This window comes from Pipistrellus hanaki (genome assembly GCF_964339955.1).
Source record: "Pipistrellus hanaki genome assembly, chromosome: 11".
NCBI classification, from domain to species: Eukaryota; Metazoa; Chordata; class Mammalia; order Chiroptera; family Vespertilionidae; genus Pipistrellus; species Pipistrellus hanaki.
The window spans coordinates 3,042,825-3,066,416 of NC_140513.1; the positions used below are offsets into that span (position 1 = coordinate 3,042,825).

At 55.3% G+C, this 23,592-nt stretch overlaps 1 protein-coding gene across 2 annotated transcripts in view; it reads right to left on the reverse strand.

Moving 5' to 3' along the window:
- Nucleotides 1-2,112: 2,112 nt before the first annotated feature.
- FUBP3 (far upstream element binding protein 3) overlaps nt 2,113-23,592 on the reverse strand; it is a 50,728-nt gene continuing 29,248 nt past the window's right edge. The window contains exons 7-19 of one of the 2 annotated variants that reach the window (XM_084899794.1): nt 22,905-23,067; nt 21,612-21,710; nt 18,753-18,857; nt 17,080-17,182; nt 15,943-16,043; nt 13,531-13,672; nt 10,032-10,192; nt 9,261-9,334; nt 8,907-8,987; nt 8,640-8,716; nt 5,592-5,663; nt 4,309-4,436; nt 2,113-3,423 (exon numbers count right to left, since the gene is read on the reverse strand). In XM_084899794.1, the coding sequence (XP_084755920.1) occupies nt 3,415-3,423; nt 4,309-4,436; nt 5,592-5,663; nt 8,640-8,716; nt 8,907-8,987; nt 9,261-9,334; nt 10,032-10,192; nt 13,531-13,672; nt 15,943-16,043; nt 17,080-17,182; nt 18,753-18,857; nt 21,612-21,710; nt 22,905-23,067 (1,315 nt within the window). In that variant the 3' untranslated portion in view covers nt 2,113-3,414. The remainder of the gene's footprint in view (nt 3,424-4,308; nt 4,437-5,591; nt 5,664-8,639; nt 8,717-8,906; nt 8,988-9,260; nt 9,335-10,031; nt 10,193-13,530; nt 13,673-15,942; nt 16,044-17,079; nt 17,183-18,752; nt 18,858-21,611; nt 21,711-22,904; nt 23,068-23,592) is intronic. The other variant, XM_084899795.1, reaches the window with a different exon arrangement.

Here is a 23,592-nt window from a genome sequence, read left to right on the forward strand (position 1 = left end):
CTGGAAGCCGAGCCCACGGTGTCCCAAAGCCCTCTTGGACAGGCCCTGCCATGTGCCATCTGTGCCCCAGCCAACCCCACCGCGGGGCTGTAGGACGTCATGGACGGCCACCGCTGGAGAGGGACATTGGGAAGACAGTGCCTCCTGGCTCAGGGGAGGCCAGGGGTATTGACGGAGGCACGCTGGCTGGAAAACCCCCTACCCTGGCCCACACTCGTACGTGGGTTTGTAACAACACAGCTGGTCCTTGACCAGTGAACCTGGCAGTTGGCGGAGACCGATGTGCATGTGCGGTGGAGAGCCGGGGGTGGGGCAAGGACCGGCAGCTGCCCTCCCCCCACCCCCCCAAACACACAGACTGTCCTTTCGGTGATGACCATGCAGCTTTCCTAATGGAACACAACCGCTGAACTTGGTACATTTCGAGCACTTTAGCCTTCCAGGACACCAGACTGCTGATGAGAACCATCTTCCGTGGGCGCCATGTTAATGAGAGGCCGAATTTCATACGCTTGCAAACTTTCCCCCCCTCCACCTCCTGCTGTATTACACCCCGCCTTCCCCCTCAATAAAAGGTTGCATCAGAGAGAGAGAGATTTCCATAATTTATAGTATGGGCATTTCACTGGGGACAAGCGCTAATCTGTACTTACCGATACATTTAAGAAAATGCATCCTCTCGCAAGCCTGCCCCATTTATGACTCTTGGCACAAACCGCAATGCTCAGTCTTCAATTAAGGGACACCTTAGGGTTCATTATCACACAATCGCTCCCTGTGAACCATGCCAAATGCTGTTTTGGCACAGAGCTTGGAAGATGAATTAGAAGGAAGTCTTCTCTGTAATGCCCTCTCCCCAATTCCCACCCCCATCATCAGCATTTATGCCCTCCTTGGGCTCAGCCCCCTCCTCCTTCTCAAGTGGCTTTTACTATTCAATTTCTCAACGTCAAACTCGATTCTCTAGAGGTGCAGTTAAAGATGCCCGTCTCCTTTTTGTTTTCCGGCTCTCGCGGCCTCGGAGCGGCTGCAGATGGGCTGCTCTCCACACCCCTTTTTGGCCTAAAGGAGCCACAGATGCTTCCCCCCCTCCTCTCAGAGCTTGGGGCCGAGAAAAGAAAAAGGACCAGAATTAGAAACGCACCCGAGGATGAGCCATAAGGAGGACCCGCACAAGCGCCTCTAAATGAAGGGATGACGCACGCACGCAGGCAGCCGGCGGCAGAGGCAGGCGTGTTCAAATATTAAAGCGGAGCCGGGTCCAGAGCCAGTGGCTCCCATCACAAGGAAGGAGGGGAAAGAGCTGAAGGCTGATCTTGTTCCTCAACATCCTAGTCCAGGGCCCGCACTGTCCTAACGTGTCCCGACACCGCAGGACCCTCCCCAATGTAACCCGTGGGTAAGGACACCCGCTCTTGGTTTCCTTACTGACAAACAGAATGATGGAGGAGCCCCTTTCCAGCTCTCCCAGCACCCAGTGGCCCATAGCGGGCCGGGGCCGAGAGAACGGCCACCAGGACACAGCCAGAGGCCGGCGGGTCTCAGGCAGCTGCAGCCAAACAGGCCGCCGTGGAAGGCAGCAGCCGGCTCCCAGGCCAAGACCAGCCTGGTGCTACTTTACTTCCTGTTTAAACATGAAACGCTGCACGGGTTTGCAGGCCCCTGGAGCGGGGCCATGCTGGTCTGTGTTTCTTGTTCCAGTTTTGGTGTGAGCTTCCCGTTTCTCAGGCTGAGGGGGGAGGGGCCGGTGCTGACTCAGTCACCAGGAAGTGTGCTCGCCCTGCGGCCGAGCTGATCAGGCCCTTTTGTCCAGCCGCGCCTCTGGGAGGCGCTATTGATTTCCCGTGCCACCCCCACGGCCAGGCCAGCGCGGCTCAGACGGACAGGTGAGAGGGAGGGGCTGCCGGTGACCAAGGGCTCAAGGCAAACTGTCCAATTCCACCAAACATTACCAGGAGCGTCACCGGGGAGCTAGGAATCCAGGGGTGCGCCGAGTGGGGCTGCCGCAGAGCAAGGGGGCTGGCCATGAACTCTGGCTTTGATCTCGGGGGCAGCGGGCAGAGGGTGGAGGGTGGAGGGAGGGACAAGCGAATGGAAAGCAAACAGACTCAAAATATTTCAACCACAAGATGTCTTGTGGAAATTTTATTACATAGAGTGTAAAATGCGTTGTCAGTCAAATAAAAAGAACACTTTTCTTTTTAAAAACAACATGCATAACATTCTCCAAATATTTATTTTTAATAGTTAGACTCTCAAGCATTATAAAGAAAATGAGAGAAAAAAAACAGAAAAGTAATGTCAGCACATTTCAAACGGAATGTCCCCCAGGTCAATTAAAAATGCAAGAAAAAATAGCTTTAATTCCGTTTTTCTTTCCTTTAAAAATACATGTTATCTGTACAAGACACGCTACAGTAAACACTGGAAATCATAGTATCCCTTTTATTAAATCAAAATCATTGAATTCATAGTGTGGTTAATACTAGATTTATTTATTCATCTAGTTAATTTGACAAATATTAAAAAATATTTAAAAGCAAAAAGCAAAAAATGCCTCAATTAAAAAATAGATACTACATTTTTATGCGGTTTAAAGTTCCACAGTGTTTGTTAAAAGTTCCTCTTAATATTAAAAATAACAGCATTTATATTTCTGAGAGAATAGAGAAAGGTTTTTTGTGTTGTTTTTAAAACAAGCTTGGAGGTCTTAGATACACAATTGCAACTGGTAATGAGACATGAAAAAAAAAAACGTATGTAGACACATGAACACATTTTTATATTACCCTTTAGAACTCTAGAAATTATACAAACCCTAAAAAATGCCCCTCCCAATCCCTTTGGACAGCGATAAATTCTCTGTCTCAATTCAGAATTCACATAATTAATTACAATACAGAATAGTTCAGTTTTTTAAAAAATGCAATAAAACAATTGACAGCCAAGATACAAGAAATTAGAAGTAAAACATTTAATGAATTTACACATTTAAATACTGTTTAAAATTTTTTAAAAATAATTTGTTACACACCTCCTAAGACTTCCAAGCCACTTTCTGTTGAAACAGAAACAACTGTAAATAAAAAGACACGAAACAAAACAAAACAGAACAGAACAAAACACACCAGTTGAAATGTTGCTGCAGTGAGGCACATTCTGGTGCCTGCATTGGCAGATATTGCTCCAAAAAGAATCCCAGAGCTTCCACGTTTGAAATAACAAAAATAATGAAACAAAAATGATCAGCAATCTTTAGTAACTAATTTCCCGATTTTTAGAAAAATTCTGTTAATCTAAATATAGTGTTTCACAGAACAAAGGTTCTTCATCAAAAGGTTTGCAAATCTAAAAACCTGTTACAAATAGGCTTTCGCTCACGATGATTTCGGGGAGGGGTCACAGGTCACTGTCCTACTGCTCCTGTGGAAGGAGGGAGAGGGGTCAGCCGGGGGCAGGCTCCCAGGGGCAGGCTGATGGGGGGCAGGGCACCCGCCCTCGGCTGCCCCCAGGCGGGGCACACAGGAGCAGCAGTGTCTCGGCCTCCCGCCTCCCAGGGTCTCCGGCCCGCAAAGAGCCTCCCCAGAAAGAGGTCCGGCATCTCTTTCTGGGGGGACACTGGGAGGGGAGAGGGAGTGAGCCCGCGATACTTCCCGGTCACCACCAGCCTCGGACACCCGTTCCCACCGCACAGGCACCAGGGCCAACGTGGTAGTGAGCGGGCCAGGCAGCTTTAGGTCCAGGGCTCTGAGGGCCCAGCGTTAGGTCACTTGGCCTTTGCCCTCCGTTAACAAGAAATCCGTTTTTGGCCTCTGACGGCAGAGCCCTCAGGCTTCTGTGCAGGACCAAGAGCTGGCACTCCGCCCTGCCCAGCCTTCCGAGGGTGTGGGCCCTGGCCCCGCCCTGACGGAGGCAAGGACGACAGCCTGGCCCCAGCACCCTCAGAACGGCAGCGGGCATGAGCTCCAGTCCCTATCGCAGTGCCAAGCTTGCCCAGAATCCTCCAAGCCTGGTGCTCTCATTTAGGGGGGGAAACTGAGGCCGCTCAGCGCTGCGGGCTGGGCCTGGTCTGGGAGGGACTGCCCAACCGCCTCCTCTCCCACTTGGCCCACACGCACTCTCTGGGCAAGGAGGGCTGGCGGCTGCCTTTGGGCTCTGGGCAGATGGCAGCCACGGGGCCTGCGCAGCCCCCCCCCTCCTCCCCCCGGGCTGGTGTTTCTGCCCCGGGAGCAGGCGCAGGGCCTGGGAGGAAGGGCTGTAGGTAGGGCTGGGCTGGGGGGTGTCAGCAGAGCTGGCACGGGTACACACCTGGCTGTGGGCCTGAGCTTGCCCTAACGTCTGCCCGTAGAAAGCAACCTGCTGTCGGTAATACTCGGCCCAGGCCATGGTGTAGTCCGGCGGGGAGCTGGCCTGAGGTGCGGCGCTGGCAGCGTGGCCTGAGGGACAGAAGGAACAGCTCGTCAGGAGGGGAGGCGCTAGGGGGCGCTTCCTAAAGACGTGGCATCCGGAACCAGTGCCCCCTGGATGCCGGTGAGGTGGGGCCCGGTGTTGGCTGCAAAAAACACCTTTAGCTGACCAAACCGATTTGGCTCAGTGGATAGAGCGTGGGCCTGCGGATTGAAGGTTCAATTCCGGTCAAGGCATGTACCTTGGTGGCAGGCACATCCCCAGTGAGGGGTGTGCAGGAGGCAGCTGATCAATGTTTCTCTCTCATCGATGTTTCTAGCTCTCTATCCCTCTCTCTTCCTCTCTGTAAAAAATAAATATATTTAAAAACAAACAAAAACCGTTAGCTTTTCACTGCTGCTCCTGCTCTATCGCTGGCTGTCTCTTCAGAACCACATTCTCTGCATTGGTCACCTGACCCGTGAGCACCCAGTGAGGAGGGGAGGAGGGTGCAACTGCCCAGGGTGCCCAGGCGCCGTGCCTGGGAGTCCGGGTTTGGGAGGTGTGGGGAGAAGGGCCCTGGACTTGCACCAGGTGCCTCCGGTGATGTCCTCCTGGCCCAGTGAGGACGCAAACCCCAGGGACTGTGTCTCTGATGGCCTTTGACCTCCAACCGGCCAGTAGCATCCTTCAGAGGCAAGCCCGCGACACAGCTCCCCCCGCGCCCGCCCCCAGCCCCGGCACACCCACGGAGGACCGAGTCCTCGTCTGAAGCATCCGCCGGGGTTTGGGTTGCCGTTGTTAGTTTTCCCTCCTCTTTTTAAAGACTGGTTTAATTTCCTAAGAAAACCAAACATCTCATCACCCACTCCAACTGCAGGCTCCCTTCCCTGAGTCCCAGCACTCTCTCCTCTCCCTTCACCCGCTCCGGAGTAGCCAGAGAGCCAGCTGACGGCAAGAGGGGAACAGGAGACGGCTGGGCTGCGTCCTGGCCTCGCGGCCTAACGGGCAGGACAGTGGCTGCTCCCGGTGGAGGGCTCGCTGTGGCGTTCAGGAGGGGGAGGGACGGGGGCGGAGGGAAAGCAATGGCTGCGCCACGTCTCCTGAGACACACAGAGGGCCAGACGGGGACGGGAGCCACGGCAGTGACGGCCACAGGCGAGGGGCTGCGGCTGGGCTGGGGTGAGGGCGGCCGTCACACTCACTCTGCTTTTTGTAATAGTCCTCCCAGGCCTTGCTGTAGTCGGGCTGGCTGCTCTGCGGCTGGCTCTGTTGGCCTGTGCGAAGAACACAAAAGCGGTCAGGCCCAGCCCGGCGACCCCGGCCCTGCCTGCGCGGGCTCACCCCGGGCCACACACTCTACAGCCGCTCCCGGCCCGGTGGCCGGGAAGAAGGTGGCGGCAGAGGGCTGCGGAGGAGACGTGGCCACCCCAGGAGGGCCTCTGCTCAGGCCCCGGTGTGTGCGCTCAGACCCCGTGAGGCCGGGTGGGCGGGCTGATGCCCTCCAGGGTGGCATCGGGGACATTCACACCCTTCACACAGGGGCTGTGGGTGAGGGGCTTCCCGGAGGGGCTTCAATGGGACCTTGCACCTTTGTTCAGACTGCCGGCTGCCCCTCTGCACAGGCAGAGCCACAGAGCGACACGGGGACACTGTCCAGACCTGAGCTCAGGGTGATGACAGGTGAGGCCCACACAGCAGGGCTGTGGCCTCTGCCTCTGGGGTGGGGGGTGGGGGGGGGTGTGTGGCTCGCTCTGCCCTCCTCAGTACCAGCCGGAGCCTCCTCTGTGGAGCAGGGCAGTGAGGACGGCCGGGGTCAGGAGACTGCCTGCCCAGTGCACAGAGAGCGGGAATGAACTCAGCAAGCCCGCCCGGCGGCTCAGGTAGCGGGGTCTCTGCGCCGAGGCCAGGCTGGCTGGTGTCTACCCGAGGCCTCTCGCCGTCTGCAGGGGGAAGAGCCTGCAGCAGCACGGAGGCTGGCCCGCAGCCATCTCCCAGCATTCCTCCTGCGCGTGAGCCCACTGAGGACAGGGGCGTGGGGTCTGGGTGTGGGCTGGGGGCAGAAAAGAGGGAGGAGGGGAAGAGAGGGAGAGGCCTCCTCATCCTCCTTTCCCGCCTGGGCAGGAGGACAGGCCAGGACCTAGGGGTAGAAGGACTGGGTTGGGGGGAAGGCCAGGCATGAGGAATGTGGGCAAGCAGGGTTTTTCTTTCAAACAAGGTTTCACTGACCAAAACCAGTTCTTGATCCCTAACTCCCCTCTCCCCCGAGAACAAAGCTCCGCACCAGGTGCAGGCTGGTAACTGTGAACAGGAGGTCACAGTTCGATTCCCGGTCAGGGCCCAGGCCCAGGTGATGGGCTCCATCCCCAGTGGGGGGCGTGCAGGAGGCAGCTGATCAATGATTCTCATCATTGATGTTTCTCTCTCTCCCTCTCCTTCCTCTCTGACATCAACAGAAACATATTTAATAAGAAAAAAGACGCAGGCTAGTGAACAGAGGAAGGAACCAGGCATCTGCTGTCGTCCTTCCACGCCGATGCTGCTCCCCGCTCCCCGGGCCGGCCTGGGCGCGGGCACGCAGCAGGCCGGGCTCTGCGGAGCCACAGCCCCGGGGTCGACGTGCCCTCGGGCTTCAGTGTAGACCATCCCCGTCCTGCCCTGGACAACGGGGCTCATGTGGGCCCACCCCAGGCCACCTCACACCCTGGGCCGCCCTCGATGGCCAGAACAGGAGGGAACCAGACGGACAGCTCCCAGGTGGAGTGAGCCAGGGAAACGGGAGCGGTAGGGTCAGGGCGGTGTTAGGTGTTCATGGTGAAGCTCTAAAACAAATGTGTCAAACACAAGGCCCGCGGGCCAAATCCAGCCCGCCAGGCCTTGCAATGTGGCCCGCACCGCGCTGTCATCACTGCACTCCGCTGTCAGTTTATGACATTGTCAGTTTATGACTGTTCAGTAAACCATTCGGCCCGCGATTTAGGCTGGATTTTAGATTTTGGCCCCTTCTCTGATTGAGTTCGACACCCCTACTCTAAAACATTCTGCATATTTAATATGCTCCCTAAGAAAACACTGCAGAGGAGGAAAAATACAGCCACGCTATTTCAGAGCTTGTCGTTCCTTTAGAAATCAAATCCAAGCTCTTCCTTTCAGACCACGAGACTGGAGCTCAGAGAACAGCACAGGCCTCCGGACCCCGTGGGTGTCATCCAGCTGTGACCAGCCTGGGGTCTGGGCAGCGCTGTCAGGGAGGGAAGGGGGGCACACAGGCCCCGGGCTCGGTCCGCGTGAGCACAGCTGTGAAGCCTGGCCTGCAGCCAGTGTGCGGGGCAGACACGCGCAGGCACACCGAAGCCTGGAGACTGCTTCCGGGCACAGCCGGGCCCTTGAGAGGGTCAGAGGAGCCAGGCCCTGTGCTCTGTTTGCAGGCTGAGCAAGATGGGCTCCGCCAGCAATAAGACTTAAGAATGCTCCTGCCGGGACCGGTTTGGCTCAATGGATAGAGCGTCGGCTTGGGGACTGAAGGGTCCCGGGTTCGATTCCGGTCAGGGGCATGTACCTTGGTTGCGGGCATATCCCCGGTAGGGGGTGTGCAAGAGGCAGCTGATCGATGACTCTCTCTCATCGATGTTTCTGACTATCTCTCTCCCTTCCTTTCTGTATAATATCAATAAAAATATAAAAAAAAAAAAAAAAAAAAAAAGAATGCTCCTGAGAGTGGGCCGGGGAGCGGGCGGTCTCGTTCCCATAGAACTCCTCTTACAGCAGCTTCTCTCTCCCCCAGCCCGCCGAGCAGGCTCTCCCCGGAGACAGAGCCCCTGTGGCGGGGCTGGAGGAGGGAGAGGGTCACCGCGCGGCCAGAGGAGGGGAGAGGGAAAGCACCCAGCAAGCAGGGGGCTGCTTAGGAGAACATAGTGAGCAGCAGAGCTGCAGGCAGGAGGAACTGAGGGCTCAGCACACCAGGCCCGTGGCCCTCAGGCTTTGTGACCCACGGCGCTGAGGACAGAGTGTGGGAAGGAAAGGTCTGAGAAGGTGGCCAGCCTCCTTTGCCCCTGCCCAGCTGGAAGCAGTGCCACCTGCAGAGAAGCCTCCTCTGCCGGCAGCTCCAGATGCCCCAGGAGGCTCGCTGCCACCCGGGAAGGGGCATCCCAGGCCTGTGGGCAGCGGTGGAACGAGAGCATTTCAGGCCCCCCCCCCCCCGAGCCTTTCCGGGGGGTGGGGGTGCCCAGTGCCACCTCCTCCGAGACACTTACTTGGGACTTGCTGCGTGGGCTGCTGCCAGGCCTGGTAGGTGCTGCCCCAGCCCTGGGTCAGAAAGGCCGGAGGACCGCTGCCGAGAACAGGAGGAGTCACTTTCCAGTGCAGGTCACACCCCTGCACCCCGGTGCCCACCTCCCGCAATCCCGCTGGCTGGCTGTCACCCCGCCGCCCCCAGGCAGGCACAATGGTCCCCCGCCAGCGGCCAGGTCACCGGACCCCCGGCCTGACGGCACTCCAGGACGAGCGGGAGAGTCACCCACCTCACAGGGGCGCTGTGCGGGTTCCCGTTCACCTTAGCAGCAATGTTTGGGAAGCACCCTGAGCTCCGAGGAGGGAAGGCGCTGGAGAAAGTGAAGACTCCGTTAAAGGGCGAACACAGACACTGGGGAAACCTCCCCTGTCCCACGATGGCGAGCCTCCTCAGGGATGCTGCCCAGGGGGCCCTCACCCACGTCAGTGAGCTCTGGATGGGCCGGAGGGACCCCGGGAACAGGTGGGAGGAGCCTGCCCAGCCCTGCCCACACGCAGGCCCCAGGCTGCCGGCCCCACAGCAGCTGGGCAGGAGGTCTCTCCGGGGGTGTGTGTGTGTGTGTGTGTGTGTGTGTGTGACTCACTTTTGATGAGGTGCAGCAGGTGGCTGGCTGAAGGGGCTCTGTCCAAAGGCTCCCGGTGCTCCCAGACTGGAACCCTGTCACGGCAGAGGGAGCTCTCACTTCCTGCTGGGCGTCTCTGCCCTCTGCCCAGGCCCCCCAAGGCAGACCACAGCTTCCGGGGAGACAGAGCCAAGTGAAGGAGACATCCTATGGCACTCACACTAGCCTTCCTTCCCCTGGAGGAACCAATACCACCACACAGCCAATGCTGGCACCACCACATTTGCCCTGGCATGTCACCCTGGGGGTAGGGACCAACCTGCTTGACTCTCCCGTCAATTTAGGCTGGCCCATGGCTCTTTCTGCCATTCTACGTCCCCTTTGAGGTGAGCAGTGGCCCATCTGTCCTCCATCAACACTCCCTTTCTTTATCTGCTTTGAGGCGCCTGAAACTAAAGCCAGAGTCAATGAGAGCTGCCTGTGGGGCTGGCGGCCAGGCAGTCCCGGGGCAGGACTGGGGGACGGCTGCTGCCCCAGCTGCTCCTCTAAGCCTGCGGGGGACACGGCCCTAGGGCCGGAGCTGGTGGCGTGGTGAGATCTGCCAGAGGCTTCCTTCATCGCCTGGCCCTGGCTGGCATCCCTGGGCCCCGCACTCCCCCTCGGCAGTGAGAGGAGGGCTCACGCGGCGTGAGGACGGAAGGTTCAGGAAGTACAGGTGCCGGGAGGACAGGTACCTTGGACATCACCAGAAAGTCAGCTATTAGTAAGCCCAGGGAAAGGCCCTGTACGTACGCCAACTTTCTCATCTATGAGATGCCTGGCCACCTCGATCTGCTGGGGGACGCCCCGGATGGTGAATATCCGCAGGCCGGGGTCGGTGTTGGGCGGGGGGTTCCGCTGCAGCTCCACGTGCGCGCCGGACTGCTGGTTTATGCTTTTGATGTTCTCGCCGCCTGCGGGCAGGAGCACAGGGGACAGAAGGGTGAGTCGTAGCCCGAACGCTGAGCAAGATCCGCTCCAGAAGAGAAGGAGGGGCTTTCTGCACCCGCTTCTCAGAAGCCAGGCTCAGGCTTTCTCCGGTCAGGCCGGCAGTGCAGACACCACGGCACCTCGCCTGCTGCTTCTCCCCGCAGAGGCCAGGAAGCGGAGGCCCGGGATTGGCACACATGGCGCTCAGCCCCCGGAGGCCAGCGCCCAGCTCCCGCCCAGCTCCCACCCAGCCAGAGGCCTCACCGGGAAAAGCACTCCATCCTTCTCAGCACAAGAACGGCCACCTGATGGCCCCTCCACAGCACAATGGGGTCCTTCAGCCCCTGCGTGGCTGCGCACTGGGCGCTCCCCCCTCCACAGGTCAGACAGACGGCCACAGGCCCGACAATGCCCGAAGCCCGCTCGGCCTTTACTATCCCATCTCCTCCTGTCACTCTCCAGTCCCTGCTCCTCCATGAGGGTGCGGTGGGGGTGGGGGGACAGGTCTAGACGGAGGCCGCCGGAGGATGGGGTCACAGAGGCCTGGGTGGAGCCGGGCTAATGAAAATTTAGTTGGACTCTTTGAAAAACCGGTGACAGTCCCAGTCTCTTAATGAAATTTGTGTAACAAAAGCGCCACCAGGGCAACAATGGTCTGATTCTTCCTTTGAGATCTCACAGAACTAGACCAGCACGGCTCAACTGGGGGAACAGGATACAAGGAAAACGCCTCGCAGAGCTTGGAAAACTGGAAAAAGACGATCCGTGGAAAATCTGGCGCAGGGACCAGGGAGCCCCAAATGACCAAAAGCAACAACTAAAGGCCAGCCTGTGACTCTCCTCCCTGCCCGGAGTCAAACTAACCTCACAGGACCTGTGTCCCTGCCGTGGAACAGGCCACACGCCCCCTGCCTCCCGGAGGGAGCGACAGCGGCCGCCGGCCCCCGGAGGGACCACAGGGGCCAGAAGCGGGGCCGGGGCCGGGCCTGGCGTCCTCGCTGGAGCGCTCACACGCGGAAAGAAACTGAGGACTCGGATGAAGCTTTGTTCACATCGGCCTGGGTAGTATGGGGAGGCTTTACATGTAAAAGCAAATTAAAAAAGGACTCGGCAGCCACCTGCTGTGCACAGGATCTTTGTGAAGCTGTGACAGTTTAGGAAAGCGTCCTTACACGCGCTTGTCTGGGGACAGCAGTGCCGATGCGGAAGTCCCAGGACCGCCCGCAGAGGGTGCCTCTGACCTGGCACCTGAGGAGCGAGGAGCGAGCAGCTCGGCCCCTCGGCAATGGCGTTCTGGGGAGCAACGAAGGGCCTAGCCGCGGCGGAGACCATCCACGCAATCCCAGCGCCGCTGGGCTGTGGGCAGGAGCACAAAGGCTCATGTCTGTCTGAGACAGACCCTGCAGCCCCTCCGTCCGGGCACTCGGCCGGCAGACCACAGCCCCTCTCCCGAGGCCTCAGGAGCATGCTAATAGGGTGAGGCCCCACAAAACGGCATGGGGCCGGAAGGAGTTAATTTAAGTTTATCTTCCTTCAAAATGAGGTCACCAGCCTGGCACATGGTGGCTGTCTATAGACTCATTCAGCAGCCCGCTCCATTCTTCCACCTGATGGGGGCAGAAGCCACCCCAGCGGCCCCTGGCTGCTGTGAAATCGTAAAGCAATTAATCAAACTGCTAAAAGGCCTGCTGACAAGAGCAGGGCGGCCACACTATCTGTCACCACTGCTGTGTTTATCATGGAAATCCAGCAGGGGCCGGGAGGCGCAGCGTCTGCCCAGGGGCTGGCGCAGGGGGAGCAGGCCCGACTGAGTGGGCTCCCTCTGCCCCCCCTCCTCCCCGCATGTTCCCAAGGAGGAGCGCACCTCACACCCAGCCCTTGTGGGTACAGAAAGCCCCCAACCCCCAACGAAACTCTCCCTGGGCTTGTCCAGCTGCAGCCGGAGCACCGCCACAGCACCACGCCTGCGGCCTCTGCTCCCGCTTTCCTCTGGGCGGCACTACGGGGACCGGCGGGTGAGCGAGCAGAGGCTGTCCTGTGAACACCGAGGCCCCCCGAGTGTGAGGACTGTCCCAGCGAAGGCCGCCGGCTCTAGAGGACACTCACAGGAAAACCTGAAGATAAAAACGGATTTCACAAGGCACAGAGACCCAGAGCTGACTCTCAACCTGCACATCCACAGAATTACGCTCAGGCAGGCAGGTGTAGGGCTGGTGCTGGTGTGTGTGTGTGTGTGTGTGTGTCTGGTTATCACAGCATTCGGGCAGCTAACAGTATCTGTCAAACTATTCTCAGCATGGCAATCACCGAAGATGAAAACAAGCCCACATTGTTCCTACCACTCCCGAGAATCTCCGAATGACAGACACAGGAGGTAAAGGTGTGAAAAGAGCGTAAGCACACTGCCCGGGCAGGGCCAGGGCAGGGCCAGGGCAGACTGGGAGGCGGGGGCAGCGCAGGAGGAAGGCCCACCCCACGCCAGCTCGTGAGGACGTCCCACTTCGGTCCCACCTTCTGTGGGTGGAGACCTTCCCAAATCACCTCCGTGGAGTGCTGGCACCCTCCTCCAGCGGGCACAGGCCTGTGGCACAGAAACGGGAGGAACTCTGGGGAAGCCTGCTATTTCCTCAGACACAACCCCCCTGAACCGAGTGTCCTGCTGGCATGGAGACTGTGGAGCGCAGGGAGCAGCTGAGCCGGCGGCCGGGGAAGGGCCCGGGGGCAGACCTGCTCTCAGCTGCCTCTCTGGGTTCCGGGCAAGGCCAGCCCGCCACCGAGACATCGCTGCTCCCTCTTCGCTCCCGCATGCAGCCGGTGACGATGGCTTCACCTCCTGCCCCTCAGAGCCCAGAAACAACTAACAATCTATCTCCATTCTCCGCGGGGTGAGGCAGTAAAAGTGCTGGAAGGATTAAAAACACTTCCACATGTTGTGTCAATGAGGCCAATGCCCAAACCCAGAGTGACACTTCAGAAAGCACCTTCCCGAGAGGAGACCATCTTAACTGGTCCTAAGTTCCTTGGAGGCGCATTCATTACCGACCAGTCAATCCACAAACATCCGAAGGCAAACATTCAGCCTTTTCAGCAACTAAGCTGCCTCCCCAGGCAGCGGGCCCTGCGGGCCATCTGTTGCTCGCCCTGCCCCGTTCACGAGAAGGCCCGTGCCCAGCAGGGCCCCGCAGAAGGCAGCTGACGCCGCAGACCCGGTGCCTCAGGCAAGCGCAGCAACCAGCCTCCACGTGTGCACTGGAGGTCTGTGACCCGTGTGCCGGCCGTCAGACAGCGGAGAGGGAACATACACCCAGCAGCGGCCCCTTACCTTTGCCGATGACGAGGCCGCACTTATCTGCGGGCACCGTGTACGTGATCTCCTGGATGCCGCCAGGGGCGCCCATGCTCCAGTCGCCACGGCCTCGGCCTCGTCCTCGGGCCACTGCGAGGCCTCCAAAGCCGTCCCTTTCCTGGGGAGGAGCAGAGCTCAGGTGAAGCTTCCTGCCACTGCCCCCGCACCTCTTCCATCCCCAGGAGGAGCTGTGACAGGATGTAATCAGTGTCATGGATCGGACCCGAGCATCATTCCGCATTTCAAATGGTGAAGGCTCTTTAGAAGCAGAATTAGCGCACATCACAGGTGTGTTCAAGGAGCACACGTGAGGATAAATGCACGTGTTACATAACCGCACAGACCTGACGAAACAGGGCAGATATGAACTCCTAGGTCCGAGGCCCAGTGCCCCTCTCCCTGGGGTTTGCATTACTGGGCCCTCATCTACGTCAGAGGTGAGTTTTTCTTCAATGAAGCTGCCCTTTCCCAGGGGCTAACACACGGTGGGCCGACCAGAAACCAGATACTAGATGAAGAGTCCCGCCATTTGCAGTGACACAGGCGTGACAATGGATGACTTCTGACCTCCCCTGGCTAGACTGCGGTAAGGAACCATCAGACACCGCTACATGAGTCAGAACACCGTGCAACCCAACCAGCAAAAAGGATGGAAGGATTTTAAAGAAAAACTGGCCCTAGCTGGTCTGGCTCAGTGGATAGAGCATCAGCCTGTGGACTGAAGAGTCCGGGGCTCGATTCCGGTCAAGGACACATGCCTGGGTTGTGGGCTTGATCCCCAGTAAGGGGCGTACAGGAGGCAGCTGATCAATTATTCTCTCTCATCATTGATGTTTCTATCTCTTTCTTCCTCTCCCTTTCTGAAATCAATAAAAAAAAAAAATACTTAAAAGAAAAAAAAGAAAAACCGGCTGTCCCACTCCCCAGAGGGAGGGACCACGCCAGGCTGGTGCACGGCTGGGGCTGGAGAAGTATCTGCCTGTTCTCGAATCCCCCTCCCCAGAGCAAAGCCCACACAGGGCCCCTAACAGGAAGCTTCCTTTCATCCGAGAGCGACAATCTCACCTGGGCCCCTCTGGAGCGGGAACATTTAAACCTTTTAAACTCAGAGGAAAAGCCAGCTCCTTTCATGGCAGAGAGAAGCTGAACAGAGGTTCAACATGGCGAAGAAATGTTTTGGCAAAACCTGGCTGAATCAATTACAAGAAAACCGAACGTTTAACGGAATCTAAACCGGCCGAAAGCAGGGCCACTGGAGAGCTCTCTTCCTGCACTCTGCTTTTCTGAGACCGAGGACACACACACAAGGTAACCCAGCGACGTATGTTAACACACACACACACACACACACACACACACGGCCATGTGCTGGGTGTGCCACAGGGCCCTCCTCCTCTCCGGCCTCTGCAGTTGTGGGCTCGTGCCCTCTGCTGGTAAAAGGGACGGAGAGGTCTCGCAGTGACGCCTTTAGAACGTGTCGATCCTAGCAATTGCCTGGGATCTGGCCACAGCGGAGACCTGAGCCCCTGACCCGCAGATTCTGACTCAGTGGATCTGGGCAGGGTTCTACGGACTGGCTCCATCGGCCTGCACTCTCAGGTCACTTAGGGGACCATCTGGTGCGAAACCGTTTGCTGCTGAGAACACTTGGCCTAGACGGGTTCAAAGGCTCACCCAAGGTCACGTGGCTAACGGCAGAGCTGACCACAATTTCTAGTGCTTTCTTCAGCTCCAATCATTCTCCAGCTTCCTCAGCCCTGCACACATGGGCACCGTCACTTACAGCTGTTCCCAGAGCTACAGCAAGGGGGGCAGGTGGAGATGAGAGTACAGCACACAAGGCCACTCCCTCTCCAAAGGAGGACCCGGAATCCAGTGCATGAAAGCAGCATTAAGACTCTGTGGGTCCTGCCGAAACCGGTTTGGCTCAGTGGATAAAGCGTCGGCCTGTGGACGGAAGGGTCCCAGGTTCGATTCCGGTCAGGGGCATGTGCCTTGGTTGCGGGCACATCCCCAGTGAGGAGTGTGCAGGAGGCAGCTGATCGATGTTTCTCTCTCATCGATGTTTCTAGCTCTCTATCCCTCTCTCTCCCTCTCTGTAAAAAATCGATTAAAAAAAAAAAAGACTGTGGGTCCTGAGGTGCTTTCCAAAGCCAGGGTGATATTCCACTGATAGTCTTCAATTAAGTCCTCCGCTGTTTGAAACTTGGGGTCTGCACTGTATTTCCCCCATTACCTAGTCAGAAACCTATAATAACTTCTGGGACAACGAAGGCAGCAGATGACAAACCAGCAGGAAAGAGCAGCTGAGGAGCAGCCCGAGCCGCAGGCCAGAGCCCCGCGCGCTCCCGCCGCCATGGCCGGTGGGCGAAGCCCAGCCACACCCACCTGGGCTGTGAGAATGAGCTCGTGGATGACATGCGCGGCGTGCTGGCATCGGTCGGGGGGCCCCATGACCTGTGCGGCTCTCTCTGGACTAACTCCATCATCTGCGGAGCACGGAGAGGGGGGTTAGCACAGCGCAGCCTCAGGGACGAAGCCAATCTGATTTGCCATCAACACCCCTCCCAGTGTCAGGGCTGGCCCTTCCCCAGGCTCGGGGCCTCTGTCGCTGGGGAAAGGTGTATGAATGCACCTTTTTGCATGGCCCCTGCCAGTACTTAAGCAATTCCAGACATTTAAAGGAGATATCATTAAAGAAAAGAACCAAAACAAAAACAAACATAAAAACTCCAAGGAAAATAGATTGAGCTATGGCAATATTTTCCCAAAATTAGCCCATCACCATGTTTTTCCATCTTTAGAGAAATAAAGACACTGCAGATAAGTTTGCTTATGAAGATACTTACAAAATTTAAAGAACTGTCCTTTATTCCAAAAGGTTTGTTTCCCCCCCCCCTTTTTTTTTTTAATGATTTTAAGTTATCTTTAATTTTATAAAATTACAATAGATTTTTAAAAAGTTTTTAATTGGCAAAATTGAAACTGGAAATGCTATTTTGATTTCCCCCAATTTCATTAGTTGGTGTGTGTGTGTGTGTGTGTGTGTGTGTGTGTGTGTGTGGTGAAGCCCAGGAAAACCGGGGCCAGGTGTTCAGGCACAAGGGAAGCCACACCAACACACGCAAAGGAAGAAACGAGCCTGGAGGAGAACCTAGGATCGGGCATTTGGTAACAGGATGTTGCAAAAGACAGAGAACAAGAAACAGGGAGAGAAAAGACCACAAAGGGGGTGGTACAAAGTGCTGTTTTGTGAGGTGTTTTCTAATGAAAGGGTTTCTTAAACATTTATCTTTATTGTTGAAAGTATTACAGATGTCCCCTTTGTCCCCCCATTGCCACCCCCCGCCCTTCCCCTCACTATTGCCTGTGTCCACGGGTTATGCACCTATCATGTAAGTTCTTTGGTTAATTTCTTCTTGCAACCCCCCCCACTCCCCCCCCCACTCCCCCCCCCAATCCCCCGTGGCCCCCCCCCCCCCCCCCCAGCTAATTAAAGGATTTTTGAGAACTATAAAAACCAACCTGGTTTGAACTGAATCCTCACACCAGCGTCATTCTGGATCTTTTTGATCATTTCCCCATTTCTTCCTATTACAATCCCAACAGCAAACCGAGGCACAGACACCTGGGCAATGAGAAACAGCCTCATCAGCGCTTCTGGCAAACCTGTCTTCTCAATGGGTGTGTGTGTGTGTGTGTAACTTGCCTTGTATTACAGTGCATTCCTGGAAATGATATAATAAAGCATATTTTTTCTCTTTTAAGAACAATTTTGTGGTTAATGATTGCATTTCTGTCTGCTAAATGCATCCAGTAAGTCTGAGATTTGATCAAAATAGTTATAAAAATGAAGAAAAGCAAGAATAAACTGTATACATAGATAAAAGATTAAAAGTGACAAATTTATCTTCTAAACTCTATGAAATAAGCATAAGTATGTCATAAACATTTATAGTGGTCCTTCAAAATACGTTTTTCAGCCCTAGCCTCTTTGGCTCAGTGAATAGTGTTGGCCTCTGCAGACTGAAGGGTCCCCGAGTTCAATTCCAGTCAAGGGCACATACCTCGGTTGCAAGATTGGTCGGGGGGTGTACAGGAGGCAACCAATCGATGTGCCACTCTCGCATAGATGTTTCTCTCTGTGTTTCCCCCCCTCCCAACCCCAGCTCTCCCCTCTCTTAAAAATCAATGGAAAAATATCCTCGGGTAAGGATTAACAAAAAAGATATATATATTTTATCATCTTAGCCATTCATAATTACATAATTAAGTGGTATTAAATACACTGAGTGGCCAGATTATTATGATCTCTCAACGCATAATAATCTGGCCACTCAGTGCATATATTCATGCACCGGCGCATATATCAATATATATTAGAGGCCCAGTGCATGAATTCGTGCATGGGTGGGTTTTGGCCAGCCTGGCCTGGGGGGGGGAGGGGGAATACATGGGTGGTTGGCTGGCCTGTCTTCTGGTCAAACTCCTGGTAGAGGGGACAATTTGCATATTAGCCTTTTATTCTATAGGATATACACAGAGTGGCCAGATTATTATGCATTCAGAGATAATAATGTGGCCACTCAGTGTATATTCGAAATATTGTGAAACCATCCAAGATATCTATAGCCTAGACCTTTTCATCATTCCCAATAAAAACTCTACATTACTAAATAGTAGCTCCTGCTTTTCCCAGCCTCTGGTAACCTCCATTCTGTTTCGTGACTCTACAGATGTGCATACTCTAGGTATAAGTGGAATCACATAATATTTATCCTTCTGAATCTGGCTTATTTTATAAGCATAATGATGGCAAGGTCCATCCATATTGTAGCATATTATCAAAATTTCATTCTGAAGGGTAGATTCTGATTCCATTCCATCTCGCCAATAAATATGGTTCCCTTGTTTGATACAATCAACAAAGATCACTGAGAAAACATGGGCAGTGGGATAAGCTTTGAAGCAAAACTTTAAAACCAGGGGATGACCCCAAGCCCCAAGAGCATGCAGTTGCTCCCTCACCTCGGCTGGCTGTCTGTCTCACACCCACCCTGAGAAGGCAGCATCTTGGTAGGATTTCACAGATGAGACAAAAACGAAATAACTTGCTCAAGGTTAAAGAGCCAACAGACGTGTGACCTACGACCTTAATCCTAACCTCATTTGCCTACTAACCTGTGATTCAAGCATACCTCTATACTGCCTCCTCCCATTCGGGAGGTGAAGTCACCGCGTACACCTCGAAAGTCAGCTTGGTCTTTTTCTCGGATGATCTCTAATACCATTTCTCTTGCTTGCTGTGTAAACACAAATAAAAGATGTTATGGAACACAAAATCCTAAAAAAAGACATGACACCAGGTAAAACTTCAAGATCAGACCCTTGGGCTTAAAGACTCAGAAGGCGCTCACCAATGGGAGAACTCTTATTCTATTATTATTACACTAGAGGCCCAGTGCACGAAATTCATGCAAGGGGTGGTGGTGTCCCCTCAGCTCAGCCTGCACATTCTCCAATCTGGGACCCCTCAGACATCCCTCTCATAATCTGGGACCACTGGCTCCTAACTGCTCACCTGCCTGCCTGCATGATCGCCCCTAACTGCCCCCCCCTGCTGGCCTGGTCGCCCCCAACTGCCCCCCATAGGCCTGGTACCCACACAGCCTGCTGCTCAGTCGTTTGGTCGCCCCTCACTAACCCTTCCGGTCTAGTCACCCCACTCAGCCTGTTCGGGTGTCCGTTTGATTGAGATGGTCGCTTGGGCTTTTATGTATATAGATGGGGCGTGGGCAGGCTGCTTAGGGATGCATAAATCAAATCCTCAATGACATGGATTTTTTTATGCTGCCCAAAATGCTCAGATAAGGGTCCATTGTCTTGAAAGCCATAGTAGGACCAGCATTTCTGTGCTGGGTTTGAACTTGCTTCCTGTCCCCCGAGGTGTTTCCAGCAGCCGTTTCTTAGTGAGGGGAGGGTTTTTCTGAGAGCCCTGACTGTGGGCAGGCTCCAGGAGAAAGACATTACCAAGGCATCTATCACAATGGAGCTCCAGGAAGGTCGAAGGGAAAAGGCCAGTCCTGGAGCCCCAGAGTACCTCCCAGCATTCAGAGATCCAATATCCGATTACTGCCTGACAAGAGGACCCCCAGACCGGACTGTCCCCAAAGGACGCCCTGTTAGTCTATCCTGTCCACGCCAGCCTCAGCCCCACAGGAATCTGCACTAAGGATCAACAACTCAAAGTAATGTGGGAACTCAGACTGAGTCTTGGTTCTGGAAAAACCAAACCAAACCAAAACAACCGTCTCCCCTGCCCAACCTCCAAACAGCAATTAGTCTCAGGATACTTAGAGAACTTTGAATATGGACTGGCTCAAGAGACATTATGGGGTTACTGTTATTTTCTCTGGCCTGGTTATATAGCAAAAAGTTCTCATTCTTAGCAGACACGTGCTGTAGGATTTAGTGGTGGAGAGTCACAATACCTGCCACTCACATATAAATGGTAAAAAAAACACACAAAAAATGCATGCGTATGAACGGCAAAATGACAGGTAGGATGAGGTTATACGGGTATTTGCTATACTAGCTTTTTGAATTTTCTAGAAGTTTGAAGTTTCTCATAATAAAAAGTTGGACAAAGAAAAAGCACCCCAAACAACAATCTACCCTAACTACAATAGCTGCCTCCCCTCCCCCCAAATGCAGGGTGAACTATAAAAACACCAGCACCAAAACCGTGTTACAACGATTTCCCTGCAAATTCACGAAGCATCAATGAGATAAGCTCCTTGCTCGGGCATTTTTTCTATCGCAGATGAAACCGAAGGTTCCAGAAGAGAGGGCAGTAGAGCTGCTGGGAGAGGCTCTGCTGCCCGCATTTTCAGGGAATGCCCGCCCTCCAGTCCCTCCCACACTTCCCAGTATCATGCATGGAGCCCGCCAGCAGGACTAAATAAGCCAACTGAAGAAAGGTTAGGTGCCATCTGACTTTTTAAAAGCCCACCTGTTCCCATTCAAAGAGGTTAGGGACCCTGGGGGAGGAAGGCCAGGGGGTGGGGCGTGCAGGAGGGGGTGAAGGCCTGAGCCTAAGGGAAGAAGCCATTGTAATCACTGCCTTCACCCTGGTTTTATATGGTACCTTGGAAAAGCAACAATGGTATCAACTGGAGTTTGACTGACAGTGTTAAGAAGCATGTTCCTGCTCTGGTAACCTCCGCTTCCTCCAAGCCCCCGAGCTCCTGCAGAGCAGCAGCTGCTGACAGACCGCTCGCCCGGGAGCGTCACCCTGGAGCTACGCTACGTGCAGCACAAACAAGGAAGGTCGCAGAGGCAGACAAAGTGTTCCTATTTCACAGGCACAGCACACTACACCACACCTGTTCCTGCTAACAGCAAGGGTGAACACCCAGGCGATGTAAAACCAGGCCCCTCACTGCTTTTAGCAACTGGGACTGTCCTCTGTGCCAGGAGCTCAGACACAGGATGCTTGCTAGGAGGGCACAATGCTGTGGGGGGTGCTGGCACCTTTGCTTACTTCCCACATCAGCTGGAGCTCTTGTAAAAATGGGCTGAGCATCAACCCATGAACTAAGATGGTTCCATTCCCAGTCAGGGCACACGCCGGGGATGTGGGCTCGATCCCTGGGCGGGGCGTGCAGGAGGCAGCCAACCGATGTTTCTCTCTTATAGATGTTCTAACTTTCTATACCACTCCCTTCTTCTCTAAAATCAATTAAAAAAATTTTTTAAGAGTTGAGAGAACAAGCAAATAAAAGCCAAATGGAACCTGCATCTGAGCTGACAGGGAACAAGACAAAAATTGCATCTGAGCAGTACTACGCCATCCAATAAAACTGCCTTTATGGAAATGCTCCGAATATATACAGCCCATGACAGCAGCCACCGAGGACTTGAAATACAGCCAGTGTAAACGAAGAACTCAATGGCTGCTTATTTTAATTGTAGCCACACATGGCCGGCGCTGGCACTGAGCAACCAGCCCCGGGTCCTTCCATCACAGCAGGACCCGCCGCTCGCTTCCCTCCTACCTGCACTTTAAACGGGTCTCCAGTGATGCGAAGAGGCTTGTCTGCTCCCGTGGGCAGCGGGCCGTCCTGGATCATGACCATTTTCACACCCGTCCGCTCCTGTGGACACACAGGCACACCCCCACTCCATGGGTGAACATGCAGGAGGGCCGGATCACGTCCACAGAGACATGTCGCTCCCACCACAGGGCACTGCCCTCTGACCCGGCCATGAGGCTGGCTGAGACTGCGGACACAGACCGTGCAAAGCTCCCAGCGTGACACAGAAACCCTCCCCACCCTCCTGTCCAGCCTCTGGAACATCCAGACACAAACGAGCCCTCTCTATGAATGCCAGGCCCTCAGCTGAGCACTCGATCGAATGTTGCCGGTAAGGGCTTGTCACAGCATGTGAGGCCAGGGCTGCCATCCCGGATGAGGAGGCTCGGATGGGAAGCTGCCCATGAGCTGTCCGGAGCTGATGAGTAGAAGCCACACTGGATTCTGGGAGTCTGACCCTGAACTCTTCGAGCACACACAAGAGTGTCTTCGCAGTCCGAGGACCGGGCTAGGAGGGAGCACATAGGCGGCCACAACCCCTGCTTTGCAACTTCAAAAGCCCAAGAGCTTGGAAATAAAGTTTGTTCATAACTGATTTGGCAGCAAAACTGACCTGAACTCATGGAAGCGTGTTTCTAGTCACTCTCCCCGAGTGTGGCTATTATTCTGTTTGGCTACGGAAATAAGCATTTGGCTAAGGGGTGCAGCGCGGAGCTGGCCGGGGTGTTCAATTCTGAGCCGTGTTGGGCCCACGTGACTCAGATGAGGAATTCTACAGCCAACGGCAGCTAATGTTCATGAGCATTTGCTCAGCGAGAGGCCTGGTGCTGCGGGTCTCATTTAAATATAAAATAACGGGTGTTACTTCAGCTTCATTACAAGCGAGGCTGGCACTTCCCTGCACTCACAGGCGAGGACCAGGCCTCGGGCATGAACACATTCACGCTCCCAGGCCTGGCGCAGGCAGTGCTGCTGGCTCTGGCTGCAGCCTCTCCATCTGAGATGCTGTCACGTGAGGTACCAGAGCTTCACCGCCACGAAGCCCAGCACCGACATCATCCCGGCACCAGGCCTGGCGACGGTGAGTGTCCAGAACACAGCAGTCGAATGGAGGAAGCGCGGGACCACTCGGCAGGGCGGAGGGAGCTCTGGCCCACGGCAGGCACAGCCAGGGCGACCGGGAAGTGAGCGCGATGACAAGCCCTCCCAAACCAGGAAAGGGGGGGCCGAAGGCCCTGCTCAGGGCTCACGTACCTGCAGCTGCTTTATGGTCTCCCCGCCTTTGCCGATGACCAGCCCCACCTTGGACGCGGGGATGAGGAGCTCCTGGATCGTGCTGTTGCCGTCTATGTCGTTATGGAAGCCAGGCCCGTTCCGACAGCGGTCCACAATCTGCCCCAGGAGCCGCTTGGCTTGTCTTTGGGGGAGAGAACCACAAGGACAGCGGCGTTAAGTGGATGCTGCGGCACCCACCAAGGGGAACACACGAAGGAGCCAAGGCAGCCCCTGTCCAGCTCCAGCTCCTGCCCTCAAACCCGGGAAGCCTCTGCCATCCGCCACGCTACTGGGCTGGAACTTAGAGACAAGGCACAGATACCAACGCTCCGCACGGCCCTTGAGTGTGCCCTCTGCTGTGCTGGCTCTGTCTCCCTCCACAAACACGGCTCTTCTCCTGTGAGCATGGCAGCTGCGCTGGCGGCAGAGACCACCTCTGAACGCTCTGCATCTCGCTGGGCCCCAATCCAGAGCGTATACACTCAACAGACATTTGTTAAGTAAGGGCAGGAGAGAAAGAAATGAGAAAGACGGGAAGAAAGAAAGCAAGGGTTAGTAGTCACTGGAATCCCCAAGTGCCAAATTTCTCCATCACCAGCCAGACTGCCCTGATTTCTGAGCCGATTTTAAGGCTGCGCATCGCCAGGCGGGTTTCACGGCGGAAAAG